The sequence below is a fragment of the Phascolarctos cinereus genome, unplaced genomic scaffold (assembly GCF_003287225.1).
Source record: "Phascolarctos cinereus isolate Bilbo 61053 unplaced genomic scaffold, phaCin_HiC Scaffold_9;HRSCAF=440, whole genome shotgun sequence".
Taxonomy (NCBI): domain Eukaryota; kingdom Metazoa; phylum Chordata; class Mammalia; order Diprotodontia; family Phascolarctidae; genus Phascolarctos; species Phascolarctos cinereus.
This window is the reverse complement of record NW_027556402.1, coordinates 114,828,695-114,848,437: the sequence shown is the minus strand read 5'-3', so window position 1 is coordinate 114,848,437 and position 19,743 is coordinate 114,828,695. Positions and strand designations below refer to the sequence as shown.

At 36.1% G+C, this 19,743-nt stretch overlaps 1 protein-coding gene across 1 annotated transcript in view; it reads right to left on the bottom strand.

Moving 5' to 3' along the window:
* INPP4B (inositol polyphosphate-4-phosphatase type II B) overlaps window positions 1-19,743 on the bottom strand; it is a 917,092-nt gene that overhangs the window by 468,514 nt on the left and 428,835 nt on the right. The window contains 2 exon segments of the mRNA XM_078148459.1: window positions 12,916-12,960; window positions 17,478-17,707. Coding sequence (XP_078004585.1) covers window positions 12,916-12,960; window positions 17,478-17,568 — 136 coding nt within the window. The 5' untranslated portion in view covers window positions 17,569-17,707.

The window sequence follows — 19,743 nt, the reverse complement described above, 5'->3', positions numbered from 1 at the left end:
TAGAATGAATGGGACAAAGTACATCATAGAAACAATTAAAAAAAATTAATTAAACAGAATGACAACAATGAGACAACATATCAAAATTTATGGGATGCAGCCAAGGCAGTACTTAGGGGAAATTTTGTATCTCTAAATGCTTACATCAACAAATTAAGATCAGAACAATGAATCAGGGATGCAACTTAAAAACTAGAAGAAAAACAAGATAAAATCCCTAATTTAAACACCAAATTGGAAATTCTGAAAAATCAAAGGAGGGATTAATAAAATGGAAAGTAAGAAAACCACTGAACTAATAAATAAAACTAGGATGTGGTTCTATGAAAAAAAAATAACATTTATAAACCATTGGTTAATTTGATTAAAAAAACCCGAGAAAACCAAAATTACCAGTATCAAAAATGAAGAGTATGAATTCATCACCAGAAAAGAGGAAATTAAAGCAATTACTAGGAGCTATTTTGCCCTGCCTTTACTCTACCATCTTGGCTCAACCCTTTCCTTGAGAAAGAATTAATGGTGTCTGAATACATACTGAAACATACTTTTTATTGTCTTTATTGAGTTTTTTTTGGTCTATGTTTTCTTTCATAGAATGAGTATTATGGAAATGTTTCTATGACTACCCGTGTAGAACCTATATCAAATTGCTTGCCTTTTCAATGAGGGTTGGGGATTGGGGAGGGAGGAAAGGAGAAAATTTGGAACTCCAAGTTTTAAAAACAAGTGTTAAAATTTGTTTTTACATGTAACTAGGGAAAATAAAATACAAAATAAATAACCAAAAAATAAAAAGAATGTCAAGAGTATTAACGAAAAAAATGTGAAGGAAGGTGGCCTAGCCATTCCAGATTTCAAATTGTATTTTTAAAAAAAAGTAGTAATCATCAAAACAATCTGTCATTATCTAAGAAATAGAGTGATGGATCAGTGGAATAGATTAGGTTCATAATCCACATTACTAAATGGCCATAGTAATCTAGTGTTTGATAAACTCCAAAATCCAAGCTTTTGGGAGAAGAATTCACTATTTGGCAGAAAATTTTAGGAAAACTAGAAAGCAGTCTAGCAGAAACTAAGTATAGATCAACATCTCACAACTTATAGAAAGATGTGGTCAAGATGGATACATGATTTAGACATAAAGGGTGATACCGGGGGCAAATTAGGGAAGCATGGAATAGTTTACTTGTCAGATTTATGGATAAGAGAAGAATATATGACCAAATAAGAGATCACATTACAAAATATAAAATGGATCATTTTAAGATGACAAATCAAAGTTATTTATAGTCATATGAAAAAAATGTTCTAAATCACTATTGATTAGAAAAATGCACAATAAAACAACTCCGAAGTAAAAAAAAAACAGTTCTCTTCAGCACCTCATAATTTAATAGAGGAGACAACACAGAAGAACTGTGTAGAAATAAGATTTATACAGGATAAATTGGGCATAGGGAAGGCTCTAAGATTAAGAAGAACCAGAAAACGACTTCTTGCAGAAGGTTAAGACATAAGCTGAGACCTGAAGGAAGCCAAGGAAACCAAGAGGCAGAAGGAAGAAGAAGAGAGAGGAAGTCCAGGCATAGGAAAATCTCCAGAGTCAGAAGATGAGGTGCTGTGCTCCATCATCTTTAACCTTTTGTATTCTTTTCTACCTGCATTTAATTTTTTTTTGTTGTTGAAAAAGTGCCATTTTTTTTAGCACTTTATATTTTTTATCAATTGTACTTATTTTTACTGATTCCTAGTGGTTTCTCATATATGACATTCTCTTGCCTTCATGCCTTTGAGCAAGAGTTGCCTTATGTGGAGAATGTTCTACTGGAAGAATTCAGAAAAATCTGGAAAGACTTCTATGAACTGATGGATAGTAAAGTTAGCACAACTAGGAGAACATTGTATACAGTAACAGCAATATTGTACAATGATCAGCTGTGCATGACAGCTATTATTCTCAGCAATACAATAATTCAAGGCAATTCCAAAGGACTCATGATAAAAAATGCTATCCACCTCTGGAGAAAGAACTTACAGAATCTGAATGCAGATTGAAGCATATTATTTCTCATTTTCTTTATTTTTTCATGTCTTTTTTGTCTGTTTTCTTTCATAACATGACTAATTTGGAAATATGTTTTTCATCATTGCACATGCATAACCTATGTAAAATTGCTTACCATCTCAGAATGGGAGGAAAGATAGAAGGAGGGAGAGAACTTGGAGCTCAAAATTTTTAAAAACAGATGTTAAAAATTATTTTTACATAGTTTGGAAAAAATAAAATATTATCAAAACTACTAGACTAATAAAAAGGAGAGCAGATTAGAAAAAAAATTTGAATTTTTAAAAGGTGAGAACCTACAAAGCCACTTTTGTATCACTATGAATCAAAGGAACAGTGTTTTGTGGACAACAAAAGTAATAACAACACCAATTAGAATAATTTTAAATAGAAGTTAGAATATAACCTTATTTGTAAGACTTAAGAATAAGGATTATGAATGATTATGGGCAATATCTCATTTAAAATAAAGAAAAGAGGCCACAGATGGCAAAATTATTTTTTAGAAAGCTTTATAAGATATCCAACTAAGCAAAGTCAACCCAAGGTCATTTAAGGACAAAAATGGAAGGACATTAAACAGAAGGTAAATATAAAATAGACATTAAAATTATTCTAAAAAATGGTTTTCTCCAAGAAGTACAACTGGAACTATGGCACTTGGACCCTAGTATAACCATCTTTGATGTGTCTAAAAGGGAAATAGAAATTATCCTCATGGGAACAAAGACAGCAAAAGAGTAACTTGATTGGACCAATTTTACTTGAACTACATCTCTGCTAGAGAGAGAGCAATTTTGGTAGTTAAGAGAAGGAGGGTAAGATATGCTATGTGAAAAACTATCCCATGTGATCAAAACAAATCTCCACAAGGTGTCCAAAAGAATATCCAAAACTATCAGTATATACATGCCTACTATTTCATTTCTACAAAATCTTTAGGACATTTATGTATACACAAATCAAGGACAACCTTGATAAGTGTTTTAGTAGAGAATAAGCAGGCTTTGACAGGCAACATTCAACAATTGACCACATCTTTACTATTTTATATCAACTGAAAAAGAAAATATAAAAGACTCACTGTAATTGTTTGTTGCTTATTGAAAATAAAATTTATTCTCCTGGACCAAATGTCCCATTTTCTTTTCCATTCATCTGTCAAAATCATTCAAGTTTTCTTGAAAGATACAACAATCTAAATCACTATTGAAAGACACCCAGATCTCTTTGATCATAAGTATCAGGAAAGGCCTAAAGCATGGATATGTAAGCTCCCAAAGGGATTTGCCACTATGATGAAGGTGAGCCTGCACACAGTAATTCTGAAGATTTCTTTGACTGCTGAAGTCTTACAAATTTTCCTATTTGTGGATGACATTGTACTGAATCTTTTGTTGCTGTTCAGTCGTTTCTGACTCTTTGTAATTCCATATAGACCATAGCATGCCAGGCCCTTCTATCTTCCACTATCTCTTGAAGTGTGTCCACGCTCATATTTGTTGCTTCTGTAACATTATCTATCCATCTCATCTTGTGCTGTCCCTTTTCCTTTTGCCTTCCATCTTTCCCAACATCAGGGTCTTTTCTAATGAATCCTGTCTTCTTATGATGCGGCCAAAGTATTTAATCTTCAGCTTCAGTATTTTATTGTGAATAGTGAATATCCAGTGAATAGTATGAATTAATTTCTTTAAGTATTGACTGATTTGATCTCCTCGCTGTCCAAGGGATTCTCAAAACTCTTCTCTAGGACTATAAATCAAAAGTGTCAATTCTGCAGCACTCAGCTTTCCTCATAGTTCAACTCTTACAGCCATACATTGCTACTGGAAAAAAACATAGCTTTGACTATAAACTTTGTCAGCAAGGTGATGTCTTTGCTTTTTAGAATGCTTGGTCAGCAAGATGACATCTTTGCTTTTTACAATGCTGTCCAGGTTTGTCACAGCTTTCCTTCCCAGAAACAAGTGTCCTTTGATTCCATGGTTGCAGTCACTATCCATGGTGATTTGTGAGCCCAAGAACATAAAATCTGACACTACTTTCATTTCTTCTCCAGTTTGCCAGTTACCAAGATCTAAAGTTTTTTGTTTTTGATGTTAAGCTTAAGCCAGCTTTTACACTTTCCTCTTTCACCCTCATCAAGAGGCTTTTTAATTCTTCACTTTCTGCCATCAGAGTAATATCATCTTCATATCTGAGATTGTTGATATTTCTCCTGGCAATCTTAATTCTAACTTTTGATGCATCCAGCCTGGCATTCTATATGATGTACTTTGCATATAAGTCAAATAAATAAGGGGACAATATATAGCCTTGTCATATTCCTTTTCCAATCTTAAGCCAATTAGTTGTTCCATGTTCAGTTCTAACTGTTGCTTCTTGGCCTGCATATAGGTTCCTTAGGAGATAATTAAAATGATCTAGTACTCCTACTTCTTTGAGGACTTGCCACATTTTGTTGTGATCCACATAGCCAAAGGCTTTAGTATAATGAATAAAGCAGAAATAGATATTTTTTTCCCCTAGCTCTCCCTTGCTTTCTCCATAATCCTGTGATTGTTGGCAATTTGGTCTCTAGTTCTTCTGCTTCTTTGAAAACAAGGATGCTCTTTTGATAATTCTCAGTTCATATACTGCTGAAGCCTAGTTTGCAGAATCTTAAGAATAACCTTGCTGGCATATGAAATCAGAAAAATTATTTAGTAATTTGAACATTCTTTGGCATTGCCCTACTTTAGGATTGGGATACAAACTGATCTTTTCCAATCTAGTGGCTACTGTTGAATTTTCAAAATTTGCTGGCATATTGAATGCAGCACTGTAACAGTATTACCTTTTAGAATTTTAAATAGTTGAGCTGTAATTTTGTCATCTCCACTAGCCTTATTTTTAGTGATGCTTCCTAAGTTGATTTCCTAACTTGACTTCATTCTCTGGGATGTCAGGCTCTAGATCACACCATCATGGTTATCAATAATGTTAAGATCTTTTTGTATCGTTCTATTGTGAATTCTTAACACCTCTTCTTAATCACTTTTATTTCTGTTAAGTCCCTATTCTATCAAGCCCCAAAACATTGCAGAGCCTTCTGGAAAAGATCTGTAATTACTCAAAGCAGTTTAACCTTTCCATCCACACAGAAAAGGCCAAGTTATTTAAAATGTCATTGCCCAGATTATAACATGCATTTGGATGGAATACAGAGCTTAACCATCAATAGCAGGGACATATCTGGAACAGGCAGTACAGAAGAACAAGTTAGGCTCAGAGTTAAAAAAGAAGAGGAAAGTGGGGGAGATTTTCTTTGGGATATTGCAAAACTCCTTTGATTAACCCAAGCTTCCTATGAAAGCAAAGGCCTATCTTTTTAAAACTAATATTCTGTTGTTGTATGGTGGTAAAATATGGAATACAATTCTTCTCCTAAGAATTCAAAATTAAAATCACATAGAGGAAAATATAAAGGTGCATAGTGGATATGAGCAGGCTCAGTGCATCACTAGTAAAGAACTTCAAAAAAGAATAGCAGTCAGAGAAGTCATTAATGAATTGTATGAAAGGAAGAAAAGACATGCTAGTCGCATGATGAAGGTAAGGGATAACAGATGAAGAGTCAAAGTTCTCCACTGGCATGCTCCAATATCAAGAGAAATGGAGGAAGTAGGCCTTTAGCAAATGAGGTGGACTCTGTCTGGCAGACTTATGAGAGGACATGGGTAGCAGTCATATACAATGGGAAGGCAAGGATGTTGGTATTATAGGAAAAAGCAATTGATAAATTAATTCACAGATCCACTTGAATGCTATAAAGAATTTGACAACACTGTACCACAATGTCCTTAGGTGTACACACATAAGAAGTAGAAAACTGTGAACTAATATTTATCCTATCACCTGAGAAAATGAGCTCCCAACTGGCCAGGACATTCTTTTCCATGAGTTTCCTGATTTCATTAATTGTAAATAAAGGAAAGTGCATTTCCCAGACTGGTGGAAGCCATGGAAATGTAGAATCTTATTTAGGAGTCCCAATGGTGCATCTCTTCCCTTTTTGTCTATAATCAAGCTTTGTGGAAATAAGCATCTGTGGATTTATTCCCATAAGATGCTTTAGAAAGAAGGACAAATGAGCTGGGATAGAATGACTTTAATCAACATCGGCAGGGACACGTGACACAAAATGACATTTCTTTAACATAAGACTCAGTTTCCCTTTTATTCCTTCATTCTATTTTCTTTCTCCCTCACTTGATCAGATTTTAATTCAAATAATATCCTATGTAGTTTGAATTCCTTTCCAAATCCAGCCTCAGACACTATTAGCTATGTGACCCTGGGTAAGTCACTTAACCCGTTTGCCTCAGTTTCCTCAACTTATAAAATGGGTATTACAGGGTTGTTGTGAGAATCAAATGAAATATTATTTGTAAAGCACTTAACCCAGTGCCTGGAACATATTAGGTTCTATATCAATATTCATCTCCCTTCCTCTCCCCGACTACTCTCCAGACTTATGTTCTTTTGCAGGAACCTTCTCCTCTACAAATCCTTTTCAGGTTCTTTTTATGTACTGTCTTCCCCCTATTAGAATGTAAGCTCCTTGAGAGCAGGGACTACTTTTCTTTCTGCTTGTATTTGTCTTTTCATGTTTAGCAAAGTGCCTAGAACATAGTAAGTGCTTGTTGGTTTGAATATGGATCAAACATTTAATAAATGCTTGCTGATTTGAAAATTAACCAAAACTTGCTAGTCTTGGGCAGGGGGGAGAGGGCTCTAGCAGCTAGGAAGCAATCAGGAAAGACTTCCTATAGAATTTGGTTCTTGAATTGAATATTAAAAGAAACTAGGGATTCCAAGAAACAGAGGTGAGGATCAAGAGCATTCCAGGCATTGAAGACAGCCAAGGCAAAGGTATGGAGATGGGAAATGGTGTGTCATAGGTGCAGAACAGCAAGTAAACCAGTATTGTTGGACCACAGAGTGCACAGAAGGGAATAATGCCTAAGGAGACTATAAAAGTAAGAAAGGACCAACTAGTGAAAACCTGTAAATGCCAGAGAAATTCCTATTTGATGGAATAGAAAAAAAGTTTTTTTAAACTTTTACTTCATATAAAGCCCTATGCTAAGTGCTGAGGATAAATTTAAAAAATCAAGACAGGCCCTGATCTCAAGGAGCTCGTGTTTTAATTGGAGGCGACAACACATAGAGGAGGGCTCATGTTCATGTTCATTTTCAGTTCATGGTAGATGGAAAAGCCAACAATCAGTATCTTTGGCAGAGAAAGGAGCAGGGTGGATGGGAAGACCTCAAGGACTCTGAGGAATAAGGGCAGGGCAGATGGGCCCCTACACCAGGATGATAGTAGGTTCAAAGAGTTCTGGAATACCTCGAGCAGAGGGAGGGATGTGGTAGTTAGCATCTAGCTGATAATGGGTATCCGGTGCTTGATGGCAATGGGGAAATTGAACAACAAAGGTTGGTTGTGGAAGAGTAATATGATTTATGTCTAATGTATCTCATATTACCTGCTATACAGATACCATTTATTTGGGAATGACTATTATTCTTATTTTTGACAATGATGATGATAATGATGTATGGATAGACACATGCCAATTCCATGAAATATTTTGACCTGCAAATCGTGTGATGTTCAGTTCATATAGCATGTGTTCAATAAATACTAGCTCAATAATTAACTGCCTCTTGTACATAACAAACTAATACCAAACAACAATAATAATAGCTAAAAATTGTAATAATGCCTACGATGTGCCAGACACTATGCTAAACACTTTATAATATTATCTCATTAGATCCTCACAAATATGTAAGGTAGGTGCTATTGCTATCCATTTTACAGATGAAGATACTGAGGCAAACAGTGGTTAAGTGACTTGCCTGAGGTCACACAGCTAGTGATAACAATGCCCGATATTCTATCTACTGTACCGCCTAGCTGCCCAAAACTAACCATTATGTTGGTATAAGCAAATTTAATATACTAACATACCTTGCTCAGCATAAGTTCACTTAATCGAATTCTAAACTTCAAGCCTTCATAAGGCAGCCTGATGTGATAGGAAGAATGTTAGACTAGAGACCTGAGTTCCAGTCATAGCTCTGTTTCTTACTCTCTGTGGTCTTGGTGAAGGTGCTGGACTTTTCTGAGACTCAGTTTCCTCATCTGTCCAATGGAGAAAACTCAACACTCTTTTTTTTAAGGGGCAGCTAGGTGGTGCAGTAGATAGAGTGCCAGGCCTGGAGCCAGAAGACTCATCCTCCTGAGTTCAAATCTGGCTTCAGACACTTATAACTGTGTGACCCTGGGCAAGTCACTTACTCCTGTTTGCCTCAGTTTCCTCATCTGTAAAATAATCTGGAGAAGGAAATGTTAAACCACTCCAGTACCTTTGCCAAGAAAATCCTAAATGGCATAAGAAAGAGTCAGACTGAACAACACCAAATCTTTTCTTAAAGCCCCAATGCTTTAGAATAACCATGGATAAAGTGATTTAACTACCCTCCCAAATCAATAAATTAATCAATCAGGATTTACTAAGATGCAAGCATCCCGTCCTGTTCTGAGGCCTCATTCTGGCATGGAGGTGACCCTGGGCTCTCAAAGGCTAAGCCAGTGAAACACAAACTTTGGCAATATCCTAACAAACTGAAGAGACTTTGAGCACAGGCCCAGGAATGGACTGTATCTCTGTCATTCAAAAACTAGGCTGAGTTTGAAGAGCTTCATCATCAGGTTTGCCAAAAAATGATCAGACTTTAGCCATAACAACTCACACAGTGCCTGCTACATTGTAGGTGCTCAATAAATGCTCCTTTAATCTAAGTTCCTTGAAGGCAATGACTGATTTTTGCCTGTGTGTTTGTATTCCCAGTGTCTACTACATTACCTGGCATGTAATAGGTATTGTAAAATGCTTGCTGATTCATTGGATTGGATTGAAAGTCATCTATTTAGGGAGAGAAGGGTGGTGCTCCATGGAGAGAGTACAAAAACAAGTGAACTAACATTAAATATTAAGCAATATATACGTTATATATGTCCTTTTAGTGTGAGCATAAAATAAGGCTGCTACTTATATAAATCATAAATATTTGGGGGGAACAAATTTTAAGTCAAATCATAGATAGCAAGCACAAAAGAACCACTGAATACCTCCTCAAAGAAGCTCTATTAATTCCAAAGACAACAGTAGTAGTAGTAATACTAGTAGTAGTAGTAGTGTTGTTGGTGGTGGTATCAATAACATTTATATAGAATTTTTAAGATTTGTAAAGTGTTTTCCACATATTATCTCATTTGATCTTCTCAACAAATCTGTGACATGTTATTGTCCCCCATTTTGTTGATGAGGAAACTGAAGGATGGAGAGGGTTTAGTGACTTGCCTAGAAGCACACAATTGGTAAGTATCTAAGGAAATATATGAACTCAGGACTTCTAGAATCAAAGATCATCACTGTACCTATTAAGCTATGTCTCTAAATGCCTTAAAGTAACATAGAACAACATGTATGGGGTAAAACACTCTTGAAATAGAGCAACTGATGGTTAGAAGTGAATTTCTCAGTCAGCTTCAGCCTTCTGCAGACAGCACTTCTCCATCACATTTTTCCAGATAGAACCCTGTACAACCTTAAAGAATATGGGTACCCTTCTTAAGTGACAGCTTCCCTGAACTGTGGATGGTGTGCAATTATATTCATCCACAAACAAAATCTGGATTATTTTGTGCTTTTTAATTATTTCTTGCAGTGGGAAAATGAAAGCGCTATCAGCAAACCCAAAAGACTTCAGTGAATGAAATCAGGAAGTAATAGTGTAATGCAATTAAGACCGGCAAGTGTGAGGAATATAAGGAAATATGGGGGGAAGGGACTTCTGTGAACAAACTCAGAGCTTGAATAAAACCTTATCAAACCAAAGGAATGAGTGTATTCTTTAAAAAAAAATAATAAATTTTCCTAATCATTTGTTTCTGCATCACCAACATTTCTCCTTGTATCACACCCTTACCTCTCCCAAAGATCCATCTCAGACAACAAATTATATTTTTTAAAAAAGGAAGATAAATCAATCAACAAAACTGATCATTACATCAAAAAGTCTCAAAATACATCCAATGTTGCCCTACTGAGGACAAAGGAGTAGGGTAAAGGTCCTCTCATATTTCTTCCTTGGGGAAAAAAATGGGTGAACTATTCTTGTTCTTAGTAATTTGGCAACATTCATATTTTGATTATTTTGTGCTGGTTGTTCTTTCTAAGAACAGAGTATATTCTAACAACTACATTAAGATGGAAATTGCATGGGAATGAACAGAAAAATAATCTTGATGAAGACTTACAAAAGGTGAAATATATGTGATGACATTTTATGGAATATACAGGATATATTTCATTTACTTAATTGTAAACATTATAGCAAAGCAAGTTGAAGTTATTGTATTAATGTTCAATATGGTTTATGATAAATAATTTAAAAAGAAAAATGGAATCAGGAAGCACAGGTATTGTGCTACATAGGGTAAATAATTTAATTTAAATACATCTAGGTGCTAAATTCATAGATAACAATAGGAATGAGGTGCTCATTTTTCAATTTATACTTATCTTGGGCAATCAAGACATACTTAGATAATTAGATTGCTCAATTGACTATCAGTAACCTCAGCCACTGAAATAAAGAATGTGATATATGCATTAACAGAATCATTTTTGCGATGTCTAATCATTTGAAAGGGTCTGATCACATGAAATGCAGTAGGAGTTGAAGAATAGTCAACACAAAGTGAAATGCATATTTATTCATGTGTGCCATGGGACTTTTTTATGATTTAGAAATCCTTGGAATTAGAGTACTAGGGATCTTTGAGGTAATCCAGTCCTATTCCCCTCATTTTATAAATGAGGAAACTGAGGGTCAGAAAAGTAATCTGTCCAATGTCACAAAGCAAGTTAGCAGCCAAGCGGGTACCAGAACCCCATCTTCTGACTTCCAGATCAATCCGTGGTCTTTCTGACCAAGGTCACAGAAGTATTCAAATCATTCTAAGTAGAATGTAAGCTTTTGAGGTCAGGAACCGCCTTTTCTTTTTAATTTGTTTCCTGAGGATCTAGCAGAGTGCCTTTGAATATAGTAGGCTCTTAATAAATTCTTAAAAGATTTAAATACTTTGCCAAGTATATAGCAATTTTAATGTATTTTTAAAAAAATTTAAAGCTTTAAGTATAAAAATGTCATGGCCTAAAAACCTTCAATTTTTTTTCCCTTCATCATACCCCATAGCATTGGGAAAATTGAAATGTCAGCATTATGAATCTTTATGATAAATAAAATATGTGTATATTATATAATAATACAAATTATTATAGATATAATTAGGTATGAATTATATGGCAGATTTCAAAGATAGGAGTGGTCATCTCATTTGGGTGTTTGCTTAGCTTTCTAAGAAATAGCGAGAGTTAAGAATCTGAAGTTTTTGATACGGAAAGAACACCATACCAAATGAAGATATCTTCTGGGTTCAAAAGCAGAAATCCCTAAAGATGCCAAGGCCAATTTCCTCAGCAATCACTGCATATCAATCAGGCAATGATATTTCTAGGCCAGTGGCTCTGTGAAACTTAACTGTTCTTGAAACTTAAATGAATTTCCAGTTACAAGTACTGATATGAAGAGGGAAAAACTTCTCATAATCTCAGTTTTCTAATTTGCAAAGTTTGTAAAGCACTTTAAAAATATTATTCCATTTGATCCTCACAACCCTGGGAGGTAGGTGCTATAATTATTCCCATAGAGTAAAGTTTTATGGGAATAATAATGCAATATTATGATGAAGAAACTGAGGCAGACAGGTTAAATGACTTGCCCAAGGTCACATAGCTGGTAAGTATCTGAGGCTGGATTTGAACTCAGGTCTTCCTGACTCCAGATGCAGAGCACTATTTGCCTCAAGGGGCTGTTATGAGGACCAAAGGAAAAAAATCTTTTTGAAAGTGTTTGACTGAAACCTAGTAGAAGACTATTACATTAGCAAATCTCCCTCATTAGTTTTGTTGTTGTTGTTGTTTACTTTCAGTAGCATGGAGAGAAGACAAGCCTCAACTTAAGCCCTGCCTGGATTCTTCACTTGAGACATACATGTACCTAGTTTCAATGGATAATTGCTAAGCTGTAAATGTGGATAACTAAGCTGTACTTACATTCCTTTGAAACTTAAAGGACAAAAATGAAGAAACTTCCATCCATAGCTCTACCTGGCTCCCACTCCTCCAAAAAAGGCACCCCTTGCTTTCCTCCCCCAACCCCAGCTTTTCACCTGCCTTTTGTGCATGTCTTTCCCCATCAGATTTTAAACTCTTTGAGGGAAGAAACTGTCTCTTTTTCTTTATGTATCCCCAATACTTAGTACAGTGCCTGACACAATAAATGTTTATTAAATTGAACTGAATTGAAAAACGCCTATGACCTACCAGTAGAATCCCTGCCAGATTCTAGCCAGGACCCCCGCTGAAATTCTATAGCCAATATTACATCATGCAAAATACTACTCAGTCTCAGATTCAAGGTCTAGAAGGAAGAGGGGAAGTGGGAGAGAAAGGGATCAGGACATTTTTCTCTGTGAACAAAACACTAGCCCTTCCTCCAGCCCAAGGACTAAAGAACCTTATGCATTAATGCCCCAATACAGTGATAGATACAATGAGTGAGATAGTCCCATCTACTACAAATGAATTGTGTTCAAAGTATTAGAAGTTCTTGACATTTTGGATATAATTAGAAATAAAAATCAAAATAAAGTTGCTTACCAAGGCTGAATTCCAACTTAGGCTCATTTGCACTCTTCTGAATACCTACAAATAAAAGATGTTAATAAGTTCATCAAAAAGATATAATTCCTCATTTTGTGTCTACTTTAACTCAAAGAATTATGTAGTAGTAGTGGCGGTGGTGGTGGTAGTGGTAGTAGTGGTGGTGGTAAGTAGTAGTAATGACATTTATATAGTCCTTTAAGGTTTACAAAATACTTGTATAAATATCTTATTTGATCTTCATACTAGCCCTGTATGGAAGGTGCTATTATTACCCCCTTTGAAGAGATGAGGAGACTGAGACAAATACAGACTGAGGGACTTTCCCAGGGTCACACAGCTAGTCTGAAGCAAGATTCCAATCCAAGTCTCCCTAACTCCAAGCCCAGGTCTCTACTCCTTATATCACACTCCCTCTACCTCATTTTCATTTGTCTACAAGATGTAAAGTAAACCCACACACTGGCAACGATAATCTTTTAGGAACAAATGAGTCCAATGTATTTATTCTGCAAAGATCTAGCAACCCAGACCTGCCAATGCCTACTTTTCCACTTGACAGACACATCAAGTCACGGAAAATTGGACTGGCCACTTCTTCCAGCAATGTCTGAAATTTCTACAGAGAACTGATAATGTAACTGACCCATCAAGGAATTGCTGTTTTATCAATACTCCCTATACCAGTAATAGTTCCTTTATATCTTTGTAGATGATCACCTTTATCAGTGGTAGCCAAAGAATGTCATGACATTATGGCTGACCTTTTTTTGCTGATAAACTTCTCCGATAGCAATAGCTAGTCTTTATGTATTAATTTAAGGTTTAAAAAGTGCTTCATAAATTTCCCATTTTATTTTCACAATTATTATTCCCATTCTGCAGATGGGGAAACTGAGGCAGGCAGCAGTTAAGTGACTCTCCCAATGTCACACCACTGGTGAGTATTTTCTGTTGGACTTGAACTCAGATCTTTCTGTCCCCATGTTTAGCACTTTATCTCCTGTGCCATCTAGATGCCTTTCCATATAAAGGGATTTTTCCAGTCACCTTGGAAGGTTTTTTGTTTGTTTTGAACTGTTTTCCAGATAACCAAAGCATTATTACAAGACACTATTTACTTCTCAGATGGGGTTGAATTTTTATTGATTAGATTGCATAGATTATTTAGGGGGAGGGTAGGAAACTGAGTATTCATTATGGGAAGAGACTAAAAATATTGGGTGACTCATGGGTAAAGGGAATGAGTACATAGTGTCATGGAAATATTGCTGGAACTGGAGTCAGAGAAGCTGAGTTTAAATTCAGGCTTCACCTCCTTCCTGAGGCTAGTGTGACCTGGGGCAACTCATTTAATTCCTCTGGGCCTCAGTTTATTTATCTGTAAAATCAGAGGTTGAACTAGATGCCTGGCTTCAAAGATCCCTAAAGATCTAACGTGATGGTTCCTGGACAGTCATGATAGTAATAGGGAATGAAGAACAAGTTAAAGCATTCAATCTGGACTCTAAAGCTCTGTATTCAAATCCTTCCTCAATTACACATCACTTGTGTGATGTGACCTTGGCAAGTCACTTATTCTGTGCCTTAGTTTCTTCATCTGTAAAACGTGACAGTTGCACTAAATCTTATGATCCCACAATTCTATAATCTATATGGTCAGTTACTATTCCTTTAAAGAAACAAACACTGATGTGGATAAATGAACTTATCCATCAGATTGGTTTCTAATGATCCATTTTCTTTTAACTTCATGGAGGAAAAACAATGTGACCAGATATAGTCAGAAACATTTCTATATTGTTAACAACAACAAATCCGATTTGCTATTTAAAGGAGTTAAAACGTGTCATGGTGTTACCATTTTTTAGTAAAATTCCAATATAAACATGGACAAACTAGCAATGCCAATACAAGGTGCTTTGTGTGAACTCAAATCATCAGAATTTTTCCAAAGCTTATTATAATGTCTCTATTAACTCTGCTTTAAGCCCTGACAACTCTATTCACAAAAATGAATCCAAAGACCTATGGCTGATGTAAACTGAATATTTGGACATCCATTTGTCAGTGCCAAATGATAAAGCAATAGAAATCTTCAGGATTTTTTTTTAAGAATAATACAATTCATACTCAAAGAGTGTAACTCAAGACCCTGGTATCTTAAGCATGAGAGAAACACTCTGTTCTCCAAAATATACTAATTACTTGTATAATAAAGAGAACAATTCTAGGGCTCAGATGGTAAGCTGGGCCAAACCTCTAAGCCTGGCAGGCCTATTTATAGCTCTGTGGTGCTTTATGCTGGGCTCCAGGTGCAGTCTAAAGGTTCAGATACTGTTGTGTTTCAGATACTTTTAAATTAATTGACTTTAGATTTTTAAAAAGAAGAAAACCTTGAAGGAAACAGAACTAAAATAATAATGTACACACTGCCTGCAGCTATGTAATGTAGACAACGTTAATCAGCAGCAAAACTCAGGTCAAATACAATGGAGAGCATTGGTACTAATATGTTAAAGTGAAAGCAGACAGCTTTACTTTCTTTGAACAAATATTAAGTTGTGAAAAGCCAGGGTGGCACAAACTATCTATTATAAATACTTTTTTAGGCCAGTAGTGTTAAAACTGAAATAGAAATGGAATCACTAAACAATATATTAGGAACCCAAATTATTGATTTAGAAAATCACAAATTAACATCATCTATGTTTTATTACATTTTTAATTTATTTTGGTAAATATTTCCAAGTTATTTTTAATCTGGTTCTGGCACACTAGGGAGTATCAAGGACCACGCTGGCCTGTGTTTCACAGTTCTGTTTTAGGTTATATTGTTCAGAGCCCTGACCAGCAATTTTGTCCACCTACTCCACTGCAGGGTAGGTGGCACCAAATGTGCCTGGGCTAAGCATCAGAAAATGCACCCTCTCACTTAAATCCAATTCACTTGCACGTCACGGCATCACCTCCCTGATGTCACAGTCCTCTTAAAGAAGGAAGGACAAGAACAACAACAATCTTGGTCTCAAAAGAGAAATTCAGTATGAGAGAGCAAAGAACCTTTGACACCATCCTCTGTAGGAGGCTACCTTCCTGAAGGTAGGATGGGGTAAAGGCATGGAGGAAGTCACGTTAGGGCATGACCACAGCGTGAGTGAGGCAAAGACCGGACCAAGTTAATGTGCTATTTGGTGTCTTCCTACTTTAATCATTCTTGTCAAGCACTCATCTTGGCTGCTTGTGGTTGCAGAGTGGGGGGTAAAGACTACCAATAACCTGTGAAAGTCAGTGAAAGCTCTAGTTACAGTTCTAGTTTCCATTTACTCTTTTTGGAACTATAACTTGTGAGTGACTTGCATGGGTAGTTGTTTAGATTTGTCTATCTAAAAATAAATTTTATCAACAATATTTTAAATTGCTAAGTGGCCAGTGGATAGGCACAGTTTTTTTTTTTTAGTGGAAGATTTGTAAACTCTAAGAAATCATGTAAACCTTTGCTTTAAATCCTTAGAAGTGAAAAACAAATTAAAACCAACCTGAATTTTATTGAAAGAGTCAATGTGGAAGGGACTGCCGGAGGACAGGGATACTTATTCACTGCAGGTGGAGCTATTACTTGGCAGTATGGGTTCTGGAGAGCAGTAGAACTCCTATGCATTCTAATGACCAATCTGATTTTCAGAAACCTGATGAAGGAATACCTCTCCCTGTTGGAGAGTCTAGGTCTCTGTCAGGTCTACATGAATGTTTTTCTCCATTATAAGGATGTATTCAATTAGAGGGGATAGTCATAGGGGAAATGAGTCTGATATAAAAACAAAGGGCATGAACAAACTTCTTAAAAGAAAACAAATAAAAATAATTGCCAAGTTAAAAGCAATGACATTTTGAAAGAGACTGAATAAGTGCTAACCAAGAGACAGAATAAAAAAGAAATTATGTACCAGTTTGAAGTTGTTTCCTTTCTTTCTTTTCCTCTTTGCTGTCTGTGCAGGCAAACAAAACTTTATTATGTGACCATGCCCCACCTAACTAGGGATCATCCAACTGCTTGGGTAGGCAATTTTAGCATGAGGAAAGATGAAAGGAGAGTTTGAAGATTATAAGGAGGGATTGTGAATATTATGTGAGTCATAAGAAAAAGGACCTATATCCTATACATGGGGTTTTGGTAGTAGTGGTGGTTTTTGGTTGCTTGTTTCTTTTTGTTATGGTCCTAGTATTTCCCTCTACTCGTTATACCACTTTAGTTCTCACCATACATGAAAGCAGGTAGTTAATTCAAAAGTTCCAAGTACAGTACCCTGCATTCCACCTTAATTGTATAAATGGGGGTGTCCATTTTTTTCCACTAGAGTATGAGAAAAACAAAGTCTTACATCTATACAGTTGGTCACAGGATAAACAATTCATTAATTGGTCATTAAACTAATAATAAAAGAATATAAGAAAAAACTAACTATATAATAGGATTCATTGATTCTCTGTCTCTGCTTTTGTCTGAATTCAGTCATTTCAATAGCAAAAGCAATAGTGAGGCCAGTCAATATACTTACTTGTGAACTGGAGTTCTCGCAGATCATTTGCCTGGGCTGTTTGAAGAAAATGCTGCCCTTCCTCTGCTGTTTTTTCCTCCTTGATTTCCATGGCCAACCGTCTCAGGGATGTATTTCTATTTCTTTAAGTTTCCAAGTTTCACAGACCAAGTGAAAGTGCCCAGGATTTCCAGATTAGCGTTGCTGGGGTCTCTGGGTACAGATGCGGGCCTCCTCAATGATGATCTGCACTGAGAACATGATAACACTCAGTGAGGATACCAGATGCTTCCCAGCCTGTTGCAGAGCACGCATGGGGTTGGATGCTGTAGGTGGCATCTACCCTCATGAGCCTGTGTTCCCCGTCACAGTGTCCCACCCACCAACCCAACAGTCTTGCACAATCCAGTGCCTTTCGCTGCTGATAAAATACGTGGCAACGTTCAGTTCAATCTCTCTAGCTGCTCCCCAAGCAATTAACATGTTGCAAAACTAGAGAGCGGAATTATCAAAACTGAAATGTGAAATCCTTTTCCTATAGCACCGATGCTACAGTTCAGCAGGCAGCTATCACGGCTGCTAACTTAAACATGAATTCGATTTAGCAGTAACCCCAGACAGCAGCCTGACAAAGGGACCAGTGGGATTCACTGAGGTGAGTGTGTCTATCATTCCTTCTATTAGAACTGTCCTTTATGCTCAGGTTCTCATCTCTCCTTGCCGGAGCACTGCTCATCAAGGTGCAGAGATAATTTACTGTGACGTTGCTCCTCCGTGGGGAACCAGCAGGTTATATGTGGGAGCTTCTGACCCCCTTATCAACCACAGGGTCTGGTGCTCCTCTGCTAGTCCTACTGTTTGACAATCAGCCTTTAGAGTCAAGAAGACTACAAATATACATAGATGCACATATGAATATACATTCACATATGCACGTGTATACATGTGAATGTATATATGCGTAACTGTGTAAAAGCGGTTAAATACATAAATATTTACACACTTATGTGTGTACATACATATTCATTTATATGTTCATACCATTAGATTATAGGCTCCTTGAGAGTAAGGACTGTCTTTTGCTTCTTTCTGTATCTCCAACACTTAGTATGGTACCTGGCATATAGGTACTTAATACATGTTTGTTTGCTTCATTGATTGATATAAATAAATATATGTAAAGGTAGAACTCCTAAGGAGATACAAGTAGAATCAAAATCTAATGCTTTTGAGTAGTATTAGCACAGGATAGAAAATTCCAGACATTCCAGATCCTAAGAGAAATTCAGCTTCACTAGTTATGAATTCATTCTGACATGTAGTACAGTATACATAAACAAGAAAGAACTAGGGGGAAAAAATCAATGTTGTTTTAAAAGAAGTTAGCAATTGAACTGAAATACACAAAAATCTTTAAATACTCCCTCTCCCACTTTCCTTTTTAACTCAGTGGGCAGGAGTCTGACTTCATTTTTAATATGGATAGGATTTCGATCATAACAAATCATCAGCATCATTCCTCATTGTCTTTAACAAGGAGACCTTCAGATGGAGTTGAATCATAATTTTTTTTAAGTTCACTTGGGACAAATTAAATCCAGAAAACACTTAAAACTCCAACCAATAATGTAATCAAATTGGAGATCAATATATGTTTTGAGTTGATGCAAGAATAGTTTCTAAGGGAGAGGGCAGTTCTACCACCAGCTAAAGAAATCATGAACTTGAGTAGAAAATCAGTGTTTCTTGTTGTTGCTGTTTTTTTTTGTTGTTGTTGTTTGTTTTGTTTTGTTTTTTTTAACCTTTAGGCACTTATCCATTGCCTCTGAGAAGAGCAGGAAATAAAAGTAGTGAGCAACATTCTCCCAAAAGCCTATAGAAGGCCATGTGGTACAGCAGAAAAAGTGTTGGACTTAAGAGTTAGAAAACGTGAGTGTGAATCTGGATTCTCATACTTAGGAGCTGTATGTCCTTGGTCAAATAACATAACCTTTCTGGGCCTCAGTTTCCTCATGTGGAAAATGAGGATGTTGGACTAGCACTGTGTTCAGTAGGCAATTATTAAAGGTTTGCGAAATGGAACTGAATTAACTGGATGATCACAAGGATAGGTCTAACAATGCAGTGCTTCATTGGTATATTCCTTCATGTGCCAAATATTTATTAAACATCAGTAGATGCTAGGTATAAGTCATTGTGATGATATACAGCACACAAGGATATATCATACCAACTTTTGTAATCAAAAAGCTTACAAAGGAGGAAACTATATTTACACAAATTATTT